General features: G+C 46.6%; 1 protein-coding gene across 1 annotated transcript; it reads left to right on the forward strand.

Moving 5' to 3' along the window:
• The first annotated feature begins 718 nt into the window (after positions 1 to 718).
• Positions 719 to 17,111, forward strand: RAE1 (ribonucleic acid export 1). The gene is made up of 12 exons (XM_039864681.1): positions 719 to 919; positions 3,536 to 3,632; positions 4,204 to 4,308; positions 6,001 to 6,093; positions 10,147 to 10,233; positions 11,166 to 11,252; positions 11,345 to 11,416; positions 12,376 to 12,483; positions 14,516 to 14,622; positions 14,710 to 14,785; positions 15,333 to 15,527; positions 16,010 to 17,111. The coding sequence occupies exons 1-12, from the start codon at positions 741 to 743 to the stop codon at positions 16,094 to 16,096; spliced, it is 1,293 nt and encodes a 430-aa protein (XP_039720615.1). The 5' UTR covers positions 719 to 740; the 3' UTR covers positions 16,097 to 17,111.
• Positions 17,112 to 17,356: the final 245 nt, after the last annotated feature.

Below are 17,356 nucleotides of genomic sequence, written 5' to 3' on the forward strand. Positions count from 1 at the left end.
ATGTATTAAAAAACTTAAATTAAAATTTCAGAATTAAAGAGCGCTTCAAATGAAAAGGAATTCATACAAAATTACATATTGCTTCTCTTCTACCTAACCTAGAAATGGAATATAAACTGTGCAGTCATTCGTAAATATCCCCACGTGTAGAAATTGTAGAAGGATTTACCAGTGTCAATGATAGCCATGACCAAAACTTAATTTTAATTTTTTTATTTTAAATAATTTTTCACCCATAATCTAAGGCTCAACAATCATACCCATGGGTACAGATTGTAGTGATTCCCTCTCTTATTTCTAGGGGGAGAAAGTGGGATGACTCGCCACAATCTGTCATCTGTGGAGGTGTTGAGTCAGATTTGGGGGGCAGGCTGCTTGCATCCCAATTCAGCTTCTACTCACTGCCCCTGTGGCTGAGACGCGCTATCACCTGGCCTTGGTTTTATCAGTGGTAAATAATAATAATATCTACTCTACGGAGTCATTGTGATGATTGAAGATCATGGACTTGCAATTCACTAGAGAAGACACTGCCCTCTATCAGTTCGGGGTGCGGATTTACCAAGGCAGTTGCCGACTCACAGTCGACTTCACGAACTTTCGACCAATCCGCAAACTACTGGCACGAGGACTTCCTCTTGACGTCAATAGGGCTTCTGCGCATGTGCCTCCGCCTGGCGGCAGGAGGAGCCTTTCTCTTCCTTGCCTTCCGGGCGACGCAGGAAGTGGCTCCGGGGCGCATGCGCCTTGTCTCCACGGTACTTGAAGTGGTTTCCTCCGCCGGCGTCTCGGGACCCCGGCTCTCGGGATTCCGGTTCGCGGCTTCTCGCCCTCTCCCCTTCCTCGGCGCAGCGGCTTCGCAGGCTCCAGAATCCTCCTGCTCCTCGCAGCCGGCCTCCCTCCGCGGCGCGACTCTCAGGTAGGCCCGGGACCGCCCGCCCTCGCTCCGCCGCCATGGCGCCGCCGAGGCCGGGTCCCCGTGGCGGAGTACGCCTCGCAGCCAGGTGCTGGGCGCGGGCCCGGCTGTTGGCCAGCTGCGTTAGTGGGTCCTAGGAGCGACGCCGGAGCGGGAAGGGGCCTTAGCAGGCACCTCGGGTCTAAACCCTCTCGTTTCTCTTGTGGGGAAACCGAGGCACCGGCAAGGGTCACAGAGTTGATGGGAGCGTCTGTGGCCTGTGCCCTTCCCCATTACACGTCTAGCTTCTTACCAGACACGTGCCACCTCCTCGGACACTTTTCCTGACCGTTTTTCTGCCGAAGGGCGCCCCCTTTTCGTCTCTCCCACGCCTGCCTGCCTCATTCCCATGGTTGTACTCACAACTCTCAAACCGCGTCTTTCCCTTTGTTTCTGTCTTCCTCCGCCAGGTGTGTGTGATGCAGGTGTACCCAGCTCCCCGAGGCAGGTCTCTATCGAATGGCAGCCGCCCTTGGCCAGGCGTGCTGTGCGTTAGGGAAGGACCCAGACCTCTCTCTCTGGCCTTGAGGAGCTGACATTCTCCTGGGGACGGGATTGTAAACAAGAAATTCCAGGTTGTGGCAGGTGCTATATGAGAAAACGGGGATGTGATCGAAAGTTCGATATGTTCCATTAGGAAAGCAGGGTCGCCTCTGAGGAAGGGGCCTTGTTAAAAAAGATACGTCTAACAGCTTCATGGAAGTGTAACTTACCTACTGTAACCCATCGAAAGTGTACGTTTTGATGAATTTGGAGAGTTTGATACAGCTGAGTAAACACCACTGAACAGGTTAAGCACATCTCCATCACCTCAAAAAGTTTTTAGGAGGCACCTTTTGAACTGGGATCTGAAGATTCAAACTGAGACAGCTGGAGACTTGGGGAAGGGTGAATAGTCCCCGCCTGAAGGAAAGCTGGTGGGAACGCTCCAAGGCAGGGGTGAGCTTGCCGTGTTCACAGGCAGGGCGGATGCCAGCAGAGCCGGGTGGCTGCAGTGCAGCAAGGCCAGCGAGAGTGGGGTGGGGGGATTCGGTAGGTTGGAGACAGGTGTCTTCTTCATAACACGTGGTCCACATAGGGTGGTTAGTACTTGAATGACCCTTGCTCTTTCCCTAAGTTCATCCCTAATGGCAGAAGTGTTCTCTGCCATCTCGATGGTTGAGGAGGGGGAAGGAACGGAAGTAAAAGAAGTTTCAAGCGCTGTGTGAGACCTCACTTGGTTTTCATACTCCATGAAGTAGACATCACTGACTTTTTATGGATGAGGAAATCAACGCTAAATAACCTGCTCAAAGCCATATAGCTAGTTCCTGAACTCTGAAACCGGTAGCCTTGTCCTTGCCTCGTCTGCTCATGCAGTTAACTGGTGTTTCAAGTACCTCGCTAACATTTAAGGCAGGAGTAGTTGGCAAGCACTGTGTCCTCACAAAGTCGTTTTTTGAGACAGTAAGTGCTCATAGCTATTGCTTTTATTTAGTATGTCTGCGCTTAATTTCACGAAGCTCAGGAAACTAAAATGCCTTTCCAAAAATCCTAGCAGTTTTCCAGTTCTATGTTGTCTTCTTTAGAGATGCTCCCCTGTTAGTGAGTATGTCACTCAACATCTAGGCTCCTTTGGGAGGGGTGACTGACATGATAGACTTCTCAGTGGAGAAATTTTTTAACCTATGACAGAATGAAGATGTGGCATCAACATGTGGGTTATCAGGGAGTTAAAATATATAGACTTTCTCCTTTCAAGGGCAAGTTGTTTATTGTACCCACTATGTGCTGGATGCTGCGCTTTCTACACAGATAACCTGATTTGATCTTCTGAGCTCTCCTGGAGAACGTGTTAAATATTCTCTGTGTTTGCAGAGCAGGAAAATGAGGTCTCGTGAGATTAGGGTCCCAGCACTGGTGAGCGGCAGGGCCCCTGGTGGGCCTTCCGGACTGTGTGCCTCGGAAAAAAATGTGGGAGGATTCTTGTTGGTTTTACCAGACCTTTTGGTGCTCAAGCAGACCAAAGTGGATTACTTTTTTAAACTTCTCTTACAAAGAAATTGCTGAATTGCTGCCAAGACTGTTTGCTTTTCTAAGTAACGTCATACAGAGATATTGATCTAAACCAACCTGCAGAAATTAGTAAGAAGAAAGTGAATTCCCACTAAGTGGGAATCTGGAAGAATGGTACCTTCTTCTGGTTTACTGTTGTGTTCCTGGTGCTCAGCTCGGGGTCTCTTAACTGTGCAAAGAATGAACAGATTTCTTTTCTAGCTGATGACTGGGGAAGTACTCTGCTGTAAAGTGTCGATGGTAGTTTACTAATGGTGACAAATATAAAGTGGAAGGAAACTAGGTGTGGGGTATATGGGAACTCTACAGATTTCTATAAATCTAAAACTATTCTAAAGTAGAAAATTTTATTTTAAAAAAATATTCTGTTAATCATGTATTTAGAGCTCTTCAAAGAAAGATACCTGGCATCAAGCCATTTAGACTTTATTTCCCTTTTGTGACTTAGTGAGCTTTATACTGCCTCTCGGTGATATTTATTACTTAAGAGAGGGCCTATCCTTCACATTTTCTGTTGTTTTTTAGGGCCACGATGAGTTTGTTTGGAACAACCTCAGGTTTCGGAACTGGTGGGACCAGCATGTTTGGCAGCACAACCACGGACAACCACAACCCTATGAAGGTAGCATCGCGGGCCTCGTGGGCTGCGTAGAGAAAGTGCAGGCTGGCGTTTCCCATAGAAGTGACAGTGGAAGAAGCCAAGACAGTTTGGGAGCCCACTTTGGGGTGAAAGCTCTGAAACTTTGTCTAGCCACTTTCTCAAACACGGGAGCACAGAAGCCGTGTGTCCCCTAGACGAGTGTTCCAGTCCTCTGACTTTCTCGATCGCCAGAATCACTCGAGGTGCTCGTTAAAATGCAGGTTCCCAGAGCCCAGCCCACACTGTCGAATCAGTTTCTGTGGGGAGGGAGGGGAGGCGATAGCCATGCTCACGCGCTCCGGGGCAAGAGTGAACTGCTGGGCCACCATCTGGAAAACGTGGTTGCGGGCGCTTCATCGAGTGCTCCTTCTAGTCCCAGCTACGCTAGTCCTGACGCTGGCTTATTTATTATTCCCCTTTTTGATCAAAGAAAGGTCTGATTTAGTTCTTGAGCACAAGGAAAGTCCAGTACGAGGTGCTTAGTGAGAAAGAAGGCAATTTTGAATGAAGCGGTGATGCCACATACATTTTAACGTTGACTTCCCCCCCACAGGATATTGAAGTAACATCCTCTCCTGACGATAGCATCGGTTGCCTGTCTTTTAACCCACCAACCTTGCAGGGGAACTTTCTTATTGCAGGATCATGGGCTAACGATGTAAGTGCTCCTTAAATCATGGTCTTACAGTCTCTTGGTTTGGACAAGGTTAGCTTTCTTTGTGGTTCCATTCTTTCCCAAGTGAATAAAGCTGAGCTAAGGCTTATTCACCACCCTTTTACAGAAATCCCTGCTGTAGTTCAGTATCTCGACACATATTCCCAAATCAGATGTAGTAGGCGCTGAGCGTGGGTGCTGTCCATGATGGTATACCCAGATTTCCCTTGCGGGTATCCCGAAAATGTTCTTCAGGCATATAGTTAACTTTTTCAACTTTAGATGTAGCACAGGTTCTGCATAGACAATTTGCTTAACCTGTTGTGTACAAAAAAGACAAAATTATAGTGTACGAAAAAGAAAGATTAAAAACTGGTGGAAAAGTCAGCAAAGGATAAAAGGCCCTTCACAGAAGTTCAAGTGGCCCATTAAACCTGAACCGTTTAGCCACACTCAATCCAATAAACACAAATGGACGTGATAGCCTTTTTTTCCCTATCAAATTAGCCAAAAAAAAATAATTTAAAAGGATTGCACATGGTGCCGGCAAGGATAGGCTGAAACCTTTCGTGTGCTGCCGGTGGGAATGTAGAATGGTACAGCTCCTCTGAAGGGTGATTGGCAGTGCTTATCAGAAACCCTTCAGTGTCTCTGTGATTCCTCTCCTGGGGCTTGAGGAGGATCTCTGTACCTTGTGTGTAACCGAATTAATCTCTACAGCTGCTAAAGCACTGAACACACCGTCACCTCCAGCTTATTAAGCCGGGTGTGAGGCTTAGAGAAGCCAAATACGTGGCCAGAGTCCTGCATCCAAGTGCCAGGTCCGGGGTGCTGACCCGCGCAGCCTGGCCTGCGGCCCGTGGTCCTTGCCGCTGCCTCATTTTAAAAAGTCTTCATGCAGGGAAAATTTTGAAAATTGTAGTACCTAATAGTAATGGTCATTCGTGGTATGCCTGTGTGGTGGAATGCCATTTTAAAGTTTTCGGAAACATTTCTGTAACAGAGAGGCAGCCGCGAGGCAGGAGACGAGGGGAGGAGAGCGTGGGGGGAGGAAGGTGCTCATGCTCGAGCAGCTCTGGAGTCTGCGTGTAGTTTTTGGAGAGACTTCAGTCGATTCTCTGCTAAAAAATGTTAGAAGAATGTTTATTGGCAAGTAATGCAAGTGAGAAAAGCCGAAATTGCAAAAGCGAAGATACTATATAATCCAGGCTTTTAGAGAAAATGTGTGTGCATAGAAAGACCGAAAGCACACTGAACTATCAACTGTAGTTGTGGGATGAAGGCGACTTTTATTTCCTTGTATGGGATCTCTAAAATGCATTACTTTTAGAATCAGGAAAAAGATAATATAAAAAGTCAGTATTCAGAGAAGAAAGGTGAGTTTCCACTTTCGTGTTGATTCTCTGGTAATGGATGACATTCTGCTTCAGAAGACTCATATAGCTCATAGCTATAGTGTGAAAATTATCTGCCGTTTTAGATTTAAGCAAAAGAATTGGCGTATTTTAATGGCTTAGAAATAGGAAAGTCGTTACTTCCATATACCTTTCAATTGCATCATTCTTAAAGTTAGATAATTAGATTGATCTGAGAAGTTCATGTATATTTAAATTGTACCCTGTTAGTTGTTAAGTGTTAAATGCACGTAATTTATCTAAATTTCTGCGTTGGCAGTAATTCATCTTGTCGCTGTAGGTTCGCTGCTGGGAAGTTCAGGACAGTGGGCAGACGATCCCTAAGGCCCAGCAGATGCACACGGGGCCTGTGCTGGGGGTGTGCTGGAGCGACGTAAGTCCTTTCTCTCTTTCACGTCTTCTTCTGCATCAGCGTTCAGAATATTTATGTATCTCTGGTTATATATAATCCAGAACACAAATAACGTGTGCATACACACTATAGGACCTCTAAATTTCTTAATGAAAATGTAGTAATTTTTTGATATTCCTAATGTAGTCAGTGATAGCTTCAGTTAATTTCTGAAAGCTTTTCTCACATAAAAATCCATTATTTTATTGACATGTTATTTAACAAAGGATTAGATCATTTCTTGAAGCCTTTCCTACCTTTGTATGCCTTCAGCTATGTTGTTTTAAAATTAGAAACTTACTATCTCAGAAAATACTAAGGAAAATGATTATTTCCTTTTATGAGAGTTGAAGACTTTCGATTTTTTTCCTTTCAGATTTTGAACATCAGCAATATAAGCAGACACGTTCAAGTTCATTTGTCTCTGAGCTTGCCTGCTCTCCTTCCTTCCTCCCTACCTCCCTCCCTCCCTCCCTTCCTTCCTCCCTTCCTTCTTTTCTGTTGTTGTTGATTATGGAGAGTTTAAGGAAGGGCCTGTTTACAGAAAAACCAACAGGGAAGGTGAAGTACCTGTGGCGAGCCTGGGCCTCAGGAGAGCTGTAGCTGTGGAGGGGCCGCCCCCTCTGCAAAGGGGGAGCCGGGAGCCTGACAGCCCATCCCTTCTCTGCCCCCTCTCCTGCCTGCTGGCGGAATCAGCAGACCGAGCGAACACGGGGCTGGCTGGCAGGCAGAGGCAGATAGGTGAACCTCTGTGCAAAGGAAGCTAAGCCTCAAGGCCCCACCCAGGCCTCACATGGACTTTTTGCCAGATTTACGAGATAAGAGTAAAATTGCAAATAGTAAAATTGGATCTTTTTAGTGTCAGTTTTGAGAAATGCATAGAGTTGTGGTCAAGATACAGAACCGATCCATCAGCCCCCCCGATTCCCTCCTGCCTTTTGTAGTCATGGCCTCACCTCCCGGCCCCTAGAAACCACGGATGTGTTTTCTGGCCCTATGGCTTTGCCTTTACCAGCATGTCATATAAACAGTCCTGCACGGTGTAACCTGTTGCGTGTGGGCCACTTTCACTCAGCAGAATGCATTTGAGATCGATCCAGGGCGTGGTGACTGTCAGAGGTTTATCTCCCTTATTGCCAAGTCGTATTCTGTTGTATGGATGCTGCCCCGTCTGTGCACCGTCCACCAGTACAGGGACATTGGGGTCGCTTCCAGTTTTGGTCATCCTGAATGATGCTGCTGTAAGCGTTTGTATGCTGGATTTTCTGTGAACAAAAGTTTTTCTCTTGGGGAACTATGTGGTAGTTGGATCGGGGGTCGTATGGTAAGTATATGTTTACTTTATGAGAAACACCAAACCATTCTTATTTTACATTGTCATTTTTAAACCATATCACATGTTTATGTAATCTTATTTAGCTTATAAATAAGAACTGACTGTAAATATTTTGAGATGATTTAGGAACCAGAGTTCCTCCCTTTTTAATTAGTAGCTATGATAGGCTTCTCTACGGCGTTTTTGTCATCTGTAAAATGTATTCCTGATGTATCTGATTGAGTTATTATGAAAGTAATGATAGATATATGAAAACAGTTTGAAAAGTAATGCACTTATTACTGGTCCAACTTGTTTTAATTTACATGTGGGGAAGTAGCAACACCAGTAGATTTAAAATATTTTAAATTTGTTTTGCCTGTCTACTGATTGGGTAACGGATCAGAACTCTAAAGTTTCTTATAAAGTGTGCTGAGAAGTAGAGTTAACTGATACAGGAATTCTGCCGCCCAAATGTTATCGAGTGAGTGGCTGTGGCATTTACAAAGACAAATAGAGCCTGTTCCCTTTCTCCATGTTGTGCCCCATCTGGCGGAGGAGCCAGACATAGGAATGAAGAGTTCTAACACCATGAGCTGGGTCTGGAGAGAGCAGGGTGATTGGTGCTGGGTGGGAGGGGACACAGCATACACAGCTTGGGGAGGACGCCATGAATCCTGCACCGAAGAGGCAAGAAGCAAGCTGAATCTCGAAAGCGAACCACACGCCTGTAGCTTTTTGAGCATTGTCTCATCCAGTGCAGGTTCACATTTTGGCTCTGTTTCCTCCAGCTTTTTGACTTTGACAAGTCGCGTAATCTCTCTGCATCCCTCTCCTCACATATAAAGTGGAGATGATAACAATTGCAACAGCTAATAGTATTATTTAATCCAGCAAGTAGTTATCAGGCACCTTTAGTATGCCAAAGCACTGGGGACACAGTGGGAATCAAAGTAGACAAGGTTGGCAGATCCTGTGCTCCTGGGAGTCATCATGTCTGAGGACAGACGAGTAAGAATTTCAGATAGTGGAAATTAGTGACAGCTGGATTAAATCTACCTAAAGTGACTAGCATGGTGCCTGTCAGGAAGCAGTAAGAGACTTGCCTGAGGGGGCATAGTGAATGGCTGAGCCTAGTTCCACACCCAGACCTTCCTGGCTCCAGAGCCTGTGCATTTGGCAACTTCCCTCATAGAGATTTACAAGAAGAGCATGAGCTAGCCTGGGAGAGGTGGGAAGGGCATTCCAGGAGAGGAAGCCATGTTTGCAAAGGCGCAGAAGCACAAAAGAGCCAAAGGTACCTTTGAGGCATAAGAGCCAGACTTGGTGAGAGTGATTCTTCAGCATTCTGAGGACACGGTTCACCACGTGGCCGTGGCAGCTGGAGCAGCTGGGTGGAGCAGCCGGGTGGAGAGTGCTTCCAGTACGCTTCTCCAGCAGCCTGCCAGCGGATTGGCCTTTGTGTGTCCAGTGGGCTCTGGCATGCAGCTGCTCCCCTGTGCTGCCCACAGCTAGCGGGATTGGCATTTTATACTGAGATCGAGAGGCCAGTGTTTCGCCCCGCTCAGGGTATCCCACTCCATACGTTGTATCTCTCCAAGGATTTGTGGGGATCTCCTTATAACTTTATTCATAGAAAAGCAGATGTTATCTCTTCTTTCAGATGAAGAACTGGTGACTTCACATGAGAAGAAATTTTTGCTAGGGGAGGATGGTGGTAAATCTTTGAGCTCTAACCAGAAATGAGACAGTCCGGGCCACAGATCAGCTGACTATAGCCCATGGGCCAAGCGTGGCCGTTGCCTGTTTCCGTGAACAGTTTTATCAGAACAGCCATGCCCCTTTATTACAGAGCGGGTATGGCTGCTTTTAAGCAGTAAAGACAGTTGAGGGGTCGCAACAAAGATCAGGAAAGATTTAAATATGTACTAAATAAATGTCCCTTTAAGAAAAAATTTGTCAACGACTGGTCTAGACTTTTCATTAGGACTTTCTCTTTTTATTAATAATTATCTTGTGCTTCATACTCGACGGGCCTACTTTATGAGTTCTGTATGTGACTGTTTTAAAAACTTTCCACAATGACTATTTTTAAGCTGTTCTGTGGTTTACAAAGGACCAGTGATTATTGAAAATCAGTGTAGTTTGATCGCATGCCCTTTGAAATGCTATCAGTATGGAGCTGAACAAAAGTACTGAGTATAGGTATGTGTGTGGGGAGGGAAAGGTAATGTGGCAAAATGTTTATAATTGGTGACTCTAGGTGAAGGGTTTATGGTGTTCGTTTCATTCTTACAATTTTTGCAAAGGCTTGAAACTGATCAAAATAAACCTAAGTGGCCCCTGGTGCTCCACATAGAGGCATGGTCTACAAGGCCTTTTCCTCGGAGTATGTCAGTAGCCCGTGACTGCCTCTGCGGGGGACGGGGATCAAGGGCGGCGGAGAGACTTAGTTTTCACTATGTTACTTTAAGTGCCATTTGAATTCATTTTATCCTGTGTACATATTATCTCTTAGAAAAAATAAATCAATAATAAAAAATAGAGTGGAAAATATGTTTGATATATGGCAGCGCAGTTGAAAATATAGTGACCCCAAAAAGTTGGAAAAATAAAAATTGTAGAACAATACCTGCCTCAACATGTTCAACCTAATATCTAAATATACACATAGATATTTTCTTTTTCTTAGATGACAGGTTTTCTCCGTTTTATTTTAGGATGGGAGCAAAGTATTTACGGCTTCATGTGATAAAACTGCCAAAATGTGGGACCTTAACAGTAATCAAGCCATACAGATTGCACAGGTAATAAAAGCTTGCCCTCTGCAAGAAGGTTGGTGCCTAACGTTGTGATGTTTCTTTAGTTATAATTCCCTATAACAGAAGAAATGCAGTTTGACTATACTTAAGGATACCAGAAACCCCCTCTTTAGCATAAGAACAACACCGGTTTTATAACCATTCTCGTGCTTACTAGTATTTCACAGATTGTTCTGCCGTGGGTCTTCCATATATGCGTAGATGAGAATGGCGTCATAAGGAGTTAGTGACGTTACATCTGTGAACGACAGATGTTACAGGTGGCCCTCAACATCCAGGTGCTTGACATTCCGATACCCGTGAGTGGCTTGCCTTTTACCAACTCCATTTGGTCACTCGCTCGTTTGACAAGGATTTATCAGACGCCTGCTCTGTGCCAGGTACTGTCGTTAGGGAGAGAGAACATTGAGAGAGACACTGCCATAGTCTGTGCAGGGACGACAGGCAGGTTCTTACGTGAACAATGCCAAGAAAGGCGGAAGTAACGAGGATGAGAGAACCTAGAACCAGAGCGTCTGCTCTGATGAGGACACCGAAACGTTTTCAGGAAGGTGTCACATACTCTAAGATCACAGCATTGTGTGACAGGCCCCTCTATCATCTCTGAGTTCACGTCATCTAGGTAAACAAACCCGCGGTGGCGTTCCTTATTATTTCCGATCACCTCCCCAGGGAAGGGCTGCCTTTCACTCGCACATGCTAGTCCATGATGTAAAGTCTGAGTGTGTTAGAATGCAAGGAAGATGTGTGCTCTTATGCTATACTGTCATGGTCGTGGGGAAGGACTAAAACACCTTGTGGTTTCTATTTGGTGTGACTTCTGTATTTAAATTAGTTCCTTCTCTGAGTTTTCAGAGCTAACGCTGTTTAGCACCTTGTTACATTTACCTTGATCTGTTTCGGTTTTGTCTTGAAAGCACGATGCTCCTGTTAAAACCATCCATTGGATCAAAGCACCAAACTACAGCTGTGTGATGACCGGGAGCTGGGATAAGACACTGAAGGCACGTGGGGTACCCTGGCCGGGCTGGCATTCGTGCTAGCATGTGGGCTTCCGCTCTGAGTGGTCACGTCCTTTCTCTTTTTTCCTTTTTAGTTTTGGGATACGCGATCATCAAATCCTATGATGGTTTTGCAACTCCCTGAAAGGTGTTACTGTGCCGACGTGGTAAGGAATTTCTAACTTACGTGTTTCCTTAAAAAAAGGCATTTCTCACCTATGACGTTGCAATTAGAGGATAATCTAAAAATCACTGAAATTTTGTTTCTGTGGGAGGTGTAGTTCAGAGTGCCTCAGTCATCATATATCAGGTAATTTTGGTGCCCCAGTTGTTCCAGAATTATTGAATCCTGGGTGTGAAGTTTTCTGAGCACTTCTTATTTGAATGTCTGCAGACAGCTACATGCTACCAGCACGTGACATTTACTGTGTGGCTCTAGGAAAAGGAGCAGTAACTTTAACGGTGTGTATTAGATCTTTGGGGACTAATACACACCATTCTCTGGGAGAGAAACTGAAGAACTTTCTCCATCTGTTTAGTTGTAAGTCAAAGTTTTGTGCCACCTGCCCTAGTAATTCCACTTTTAGGAATTTGTCGTGAGAAAAATAAAGATTCGAATAGCCTTTGCTGTGTATAATATATAACTGATGGGTTACCAAGACAGACGTGGCTAAACGGTAGGCTCCTTAGGGCGTATTAGTCACTTCTAGTATTCTTGGAATACCAGTTGGTGGTAACGATACGGATCGTATGGAAACACACACATCTAATGCTCAGCAAAGAGACGGGAACACAGTATAGCGCGGTGTCGACAGCTTGTCGGTTGAAGCGGCGGAATAGGTGGTTTTCGTTTCTTCTCTGGTCCTGAGTATATTTTCTAAATATTTACATACTTTATAGTTTTAAGAAATGAGTCTTTTAAAACTACATAGATCTTCACATTTCAAATACAGTTTCTCTAGGTTTTCGTGAGGCATGTTATCACTGCATTTTTAAATTTAGAAAAAAAATCAGATTTATTTTTGTGACTAAAAAGTTGTTCTAATACTTTGGTATAAAAAAAAAGCACGCTCCTATGGGGATGGAAATTACAAAAAAAAACCAAAACACGTCTCTGCTTCCCTAGATATATCCTATGGCCGTGGTGGCCACTGCAGAGAGAGGACTGATTGTCTATCAATTAGAGAACCAACCTTCTGAATTCAGGAGGATAGAATCCCCACTGAAACACCAGGTGAGTCAGAAATCAAATCAGAAAGCATGTATTTAGCACCTATCGCATGTCTGCGTATGGAGTAAAGTTGTACTTTTAAACTGTTAAGTATTTTCAACGAGTGAATTTAAGGGTACAAACAAATATTTAGTGAGTGAATGTTCTCCTTCCCTGGATGAGCTCAGCTTACCTGCCCTCCCCAAACTTCCCCCGGACGGCCGAATGCTGCGGAATGAATTGCACACCTCAGTGGATGCGCATGACTTCCCTCTTCCAGTTGGGGAAGCAGAGGCGCAGACGCATGGCGTGCGACTTGCATTGTAAATTCATAGCTTCCACCTTCAACCGAGTCCTCGTCACACCCAGACAGGTACCAGGTTTTCCTCTTCAGTCTCGTAGACCCTCCCTTAGCCTTAGTCTTAGCAGCTCAGATGAGCTCCTGCTCAGAAAACAAGCCAGTGTTTGGGAACGTCCTCTTCCTGCTGAATCTAGTGCTCTGCCAGCGCCTGCACCCCCGGCCCTCCAGCCCACTCAGGACCTTCTGCTGTTGGTCACCTACCTTCCACCTACACCTTCCATACCTCCCGTCTCTCCCTCTTCTCCGTTAGCCCTGAAACATGCTCAGGTCTAATAATTCATCCTAGAAAACAAACCTCTCGACCCCCACATCCTCCTCCAGTACCACCTGGACCCTTATTTTCCTTCACAGTTGAACGACAGAGTTTAGAGCTGTGTCCTCCCCCACCCACGAGGCTCTTACAATGGCACCTCTGACCTTGCCCTGCCCCTGCTTAAAACGCAGGGCTGACTCCTCACTGACCCCTGGATAAGTCCCACACTGCTTGATAAAGCCTAATGTGGTCTCTGGCTTCACTTCCTGCCGCCCCGGCCAGGCGCCCTGGCTTTCATTGTTGAGGACTGCCAGCAGTCCGCAGAAGGTCACTGTACAGGTGTGTTCTTGTTTGTTGCACCCCCCACCCCCCAGGGCTGTGTGGTCCTGGTCAGTGTGCCATGTGTTAGACGCTGTGCCAGGCAGAGGGGAAGACGGGGTACAGCTTGACCAGCCATAGTGCCTCCTGTCCTCTCAGAACTTAGAGATTTTTATCTCTTTTTGTTTTTTTTGTTGTTGTTGTTGTTTTTTACTCTTCGAAGTGATGGTCTTGCTCTTAAAGAAGGGCAAAGGGTACAGAAGGAGAACTAGCAAACACTTTCCCATTTACTTAGGACATTCACGTGTCCTGGCACCGTCACAACAGAAGCTGCGCTTCACCTTCATCCGGTGTGGCCCAGCCCCAGGCCTGATCCTGCCCCAGCTCCCAAACTCCTCCTGGAAGCCACAGTGTCTTTTTTGGGCAAGGTGGGTGGTCCTCTGGATCACCTCCGCTTGTCACAAGCAGAAGGAGGAAGTGAGAACCCTAGAGGTGCTCCACTCTCTGCTCCTCCCCCCAGGAGGCCAGATCAGGTCCTGGGCTTTTCTGTGGGATCTCTCGTAGAGTCCGGAGGGCCCTCCTTTGGGTCCCCAGGCACAGTGTTTCGCTTCTGCGTAGCCTGTGCGTGGTATAGAGGGCCTGGCTCAGCCACTCCCCGACTTGACCCTGTTGCCCTGTGCTCGCTGGGGTAGACGTGACTTCCCTCTTCCAGTTGGGGAAGGAGAGGCACAGATGCACGGTGTGACTTGTGGCAGGGCACTCCCAGTCAGTGCTGGGCTGTGGATCAGAGTGATCGGCTTCCTCCGCCAGGGGCCAGCACGGGAACAGGGTCTGGTGGGGGCTCAGGGTGGGCACACTGCCACAGTGCCAGCAAGGCCTTCAGGGTGGCCGAGAAGGAACGAGCAGCTGGGTGGAAGCACATGGCCTGCAGCGCACTCGGAAAGTCACGTGGCCGGATAAAAGAATGCTTACTGGAGGAAGAGAAGTATCATGGTTGAGAAATAACGTCTCTGGTTCTTCTAAAGACCAGAAATGGGGTGTAAAAATAGTTTACCTTCATATCAGGTATGAAACGTTATATTTTACATTCTGATAATATGCTTTTCTTTTTCTTCAAACCGTAGCATCGATGTGTGGCTATTTTTAAAGACAAACAGAACAAGCCGACTGGTTTTGCCTTGGGAAGTATCGAGGGGAGAGTTGCTATCCACTACATCAACCCCCCGAATCCGTAAGTGGGACTCCATCAGCTTGCGAATTTTCACTTGAGGCTTTTTTTTTTTTTAAAGGAAAACTTAGTTGGGCCTTTGTTTTTCAGAGCCAAAGATAACTTTACCTTTAAATGTCATCGATCTAACGGAACCAATACTTCAGCTCCTCAGGATATCTACGCGGTATGTTTTTAGAAACTTGAACCTTGAGAACACATCTAGAAACTAGACTTGGGAGTGGGCAGCTGAGTCATTATGGGATTCGAAAAGATCATTGCTTTGTCATGTGTGTTCGCATCTGGAGACAAACGGCTTACGCCGTGCGTTTCCGTTTGTTTTTATGCACATGCTGACTCTTCATTCTCTCTGTGTTTCTGAATGCAAGCGCAGGACTTTTTGGGGAGCATCTCCCCTCCTCTGTGGTGCTGGTTTATACACTTAGCTAAAACTGAGAAATTGCTGTTTGCTAAGAAAGAAGAGGGCATTTTCCTGAGATTTGCGCCCAGGTGTCACTAGCTACACAGTTGTTAACTTCTGACTTGGGTTCGTCACAAGAGACCAGACCCGGCTCTGGGCTGGTAGTTGATCAGGAAGCATGGCTGCGATCCGCAGGCAGCCAGCTCCGGCGACACGACGGTCTGCATTTCGTTCCCTAACTGGAGCAGGAAGCACGCTTTGGCCAAAGCAGGGTTCTCCTTCCTCTGCTCATTGTGCATGTCAACCCTTGCAGGTCAATGGAATCGCGTTCCATCCTGTTCATGGTACACTTGCCACGGTGGGATCTGATGGCAGATTCAGCTTTTGGGACAAAGATGCCAGAACAAAACTTAAAACTTCAGAACAGTTAGATCAACCGATATCGGCTTGCTGCTTCAATCACAATGGAAACATATTTGCATATGCTTCCAGCTACGACTGGTCAAAGGTGAGCGGTCCCTGCACCCCTGCACGGCGCGGGCAGACACAACGACCACCACGTGACTCCTGCTGCTCTCTGGGTCCAGGGGATGGGTCACTCTGGGCCACACCCTTGTCCCCGTGAGGTCATAGCTTAGAGATCTCCTTCCGTGAAGCCCCAAGTCGGAGCTGACCGTCCGCCAGAGTCAGAGGCCTTGCTCCCTGAGGGCGGTCACCTTGGCTTTAAAGTGGGGGCGGGTTAGAGTCTCAGTGCCAAAAGGACAGGTACGTAGACGATCGTTCTCTCAGAGGGCCGTCGAAGACAGATTTCCACCGACTCATTTCCTCTGGGGGCTGAAGTTTTTGTTCAGCGTTTGGCTTTTCTTTCCGTCTGCCTGTTTCGTTCCCCAGAGACTTGGGGGTGCAGGACTTGGCGTATAAAAAGTGCCCGCAAAATGCCAACTTTTGAGTTTTTTAATGATAAGATCATTGTGTCTTTTTCCTCTTTAGGGACATGAATTTTATAATCCCCAAAAGAAAAATTACATTTTCCTGCGTAACGCAGCCGAAGAGCTAAAGCCCAGGAACAAGAAGTAGTGGGGGAGCCTCCTGGCTGCTACAGCGCCTTCCTCTCCACTCTGCCTCGTCTCACGAACTTGGGTCCCAGCTTTTTGTGGGTTCAGCCATGGATGTGGATTCCAACCCTCGGGGAAAACTGTCCTTGTTTGGCAGTCGGGCCCAGCGGGCCGCAGTGACCGTTGGTCTCTCCATTCCACTGCCCATCACAGACGTCTCTGGAACTGTGAGGGGGTTGGAGTCGCTGTAGAAGTTAGGTCCCTGCGGGCGGCTGCCAGGCATTCGCAGTCTTCGCTCCGCAGTGTGTGTATAGAGAACACTGGGAATCATTTTGTGAACCCTGGACTGTATTTTGTAATAAAGCATTTCGAAGATTGTCTCCTAAGCTCCCTGTGTCCACCTTGCCCGCCCGCCCAGTGAGCTCTGACGTCATCCTATGTAGCACCATCGTTGGGGTTTGAGTGGCAACTTCAGATGCCCTTTGGGAAATGCAGAAATCTTGCACCTCGGGAAAGAGGGCGTCCTGAGCCGTGACCGCCGCGTGGGATGTGTAGCCACAGCCTTTCCCAGCGTCGGCGGGCAGCTCGAAGGCAGTTTTCTCTCCGCCCTTCGTTCCTGTCTGTAAATCCCCACTGGTTTTCCACTCTGCTGGGCAGCTGTCCTGTGACAAACGGGAGTGTTCCTTGTGCTAAGGGACAGGCCTCTGTGGACAGGGCCCAAGTGGGCGGTGTTTGAACCCCCCTTCCTGTCTGGGCCAGCACTCTGCTCCTGTGCCCGGTGGTGATAGCCTGGACTGCTTTTTTATTTCATGTAATTTAAAATTCCCGATTGGTAAGTATCGGATGAAATTCAGTTTAGTATTTGACTTTTGAGTCTGTTCCTGTGTTTTTGCCCTGTCATCTCAAATGCTTCTTATGCTTTACTATTTGAGGCTGGTATGTAAACTAATTTGCTGAGTATGGAAATCTGGCATCAATAATGTAAGATGTGTTTGCCTACTCATAAAAAGCAATGAAAATAAAATTTTCTACTGGAAGTGATTGCCTACAAGATGGTTTAAATTCTTTGGTAGGTCACAAATGAATTCAGACCCATTAACTCTTTGGCTCTGTCTTTTAGCCTGAAAAGTTATTTTTTGGAAGAGAAAAGGGTAAGTGAGCTAGAAAAAGAAATCTGAGTTTTCAAATCACGTTTTCCCCCTTGCCTTTCTGAGTCAGCCCTGCAGCTCTGATCTGTACAACCGGTAGGGAAGGCGGCTGTGAGGAGAGTCCAGCTGGACTC

Source organism: Pteropus medius, unplaced genomic scaffold (genome assembly GCF_902729225.1).
Source record: "Pteropus medius unplaced genomic scaffold, Ma_sr-lr_union100, whole genome shotgun sequence".
In the NCBI taxonomy this organism is placed as follows: Eukaryota; Metazoa; Chordata; class Mammalia; order Chiroptera; family Pteropodidae; genus Pteropus; species Pteropus medius.

Coding starts and splice junctions, on each gene's coding strand:
- RAE1 (XM_039864681.1), top strand. CDS start 741: ATGCGCCTTGTCTCCACGGTACTTGAAGTGGTTTCCTCCGCCGGCGTC. Junction 11,417..12,375: donor GGTGTTACTGTGCCGACGTG/GTAAGGAATTTC, acceptor CTGCTTCCCTAG/ATATATCCTATGGCCGTGGT. Junction 15,528..16,009: donor CCAGCTACGACTGGTCAAAG/GTGAGCGGTCCC, acceptor TTTCCTCTTTAG/GGACATGAATTTTATAATCC.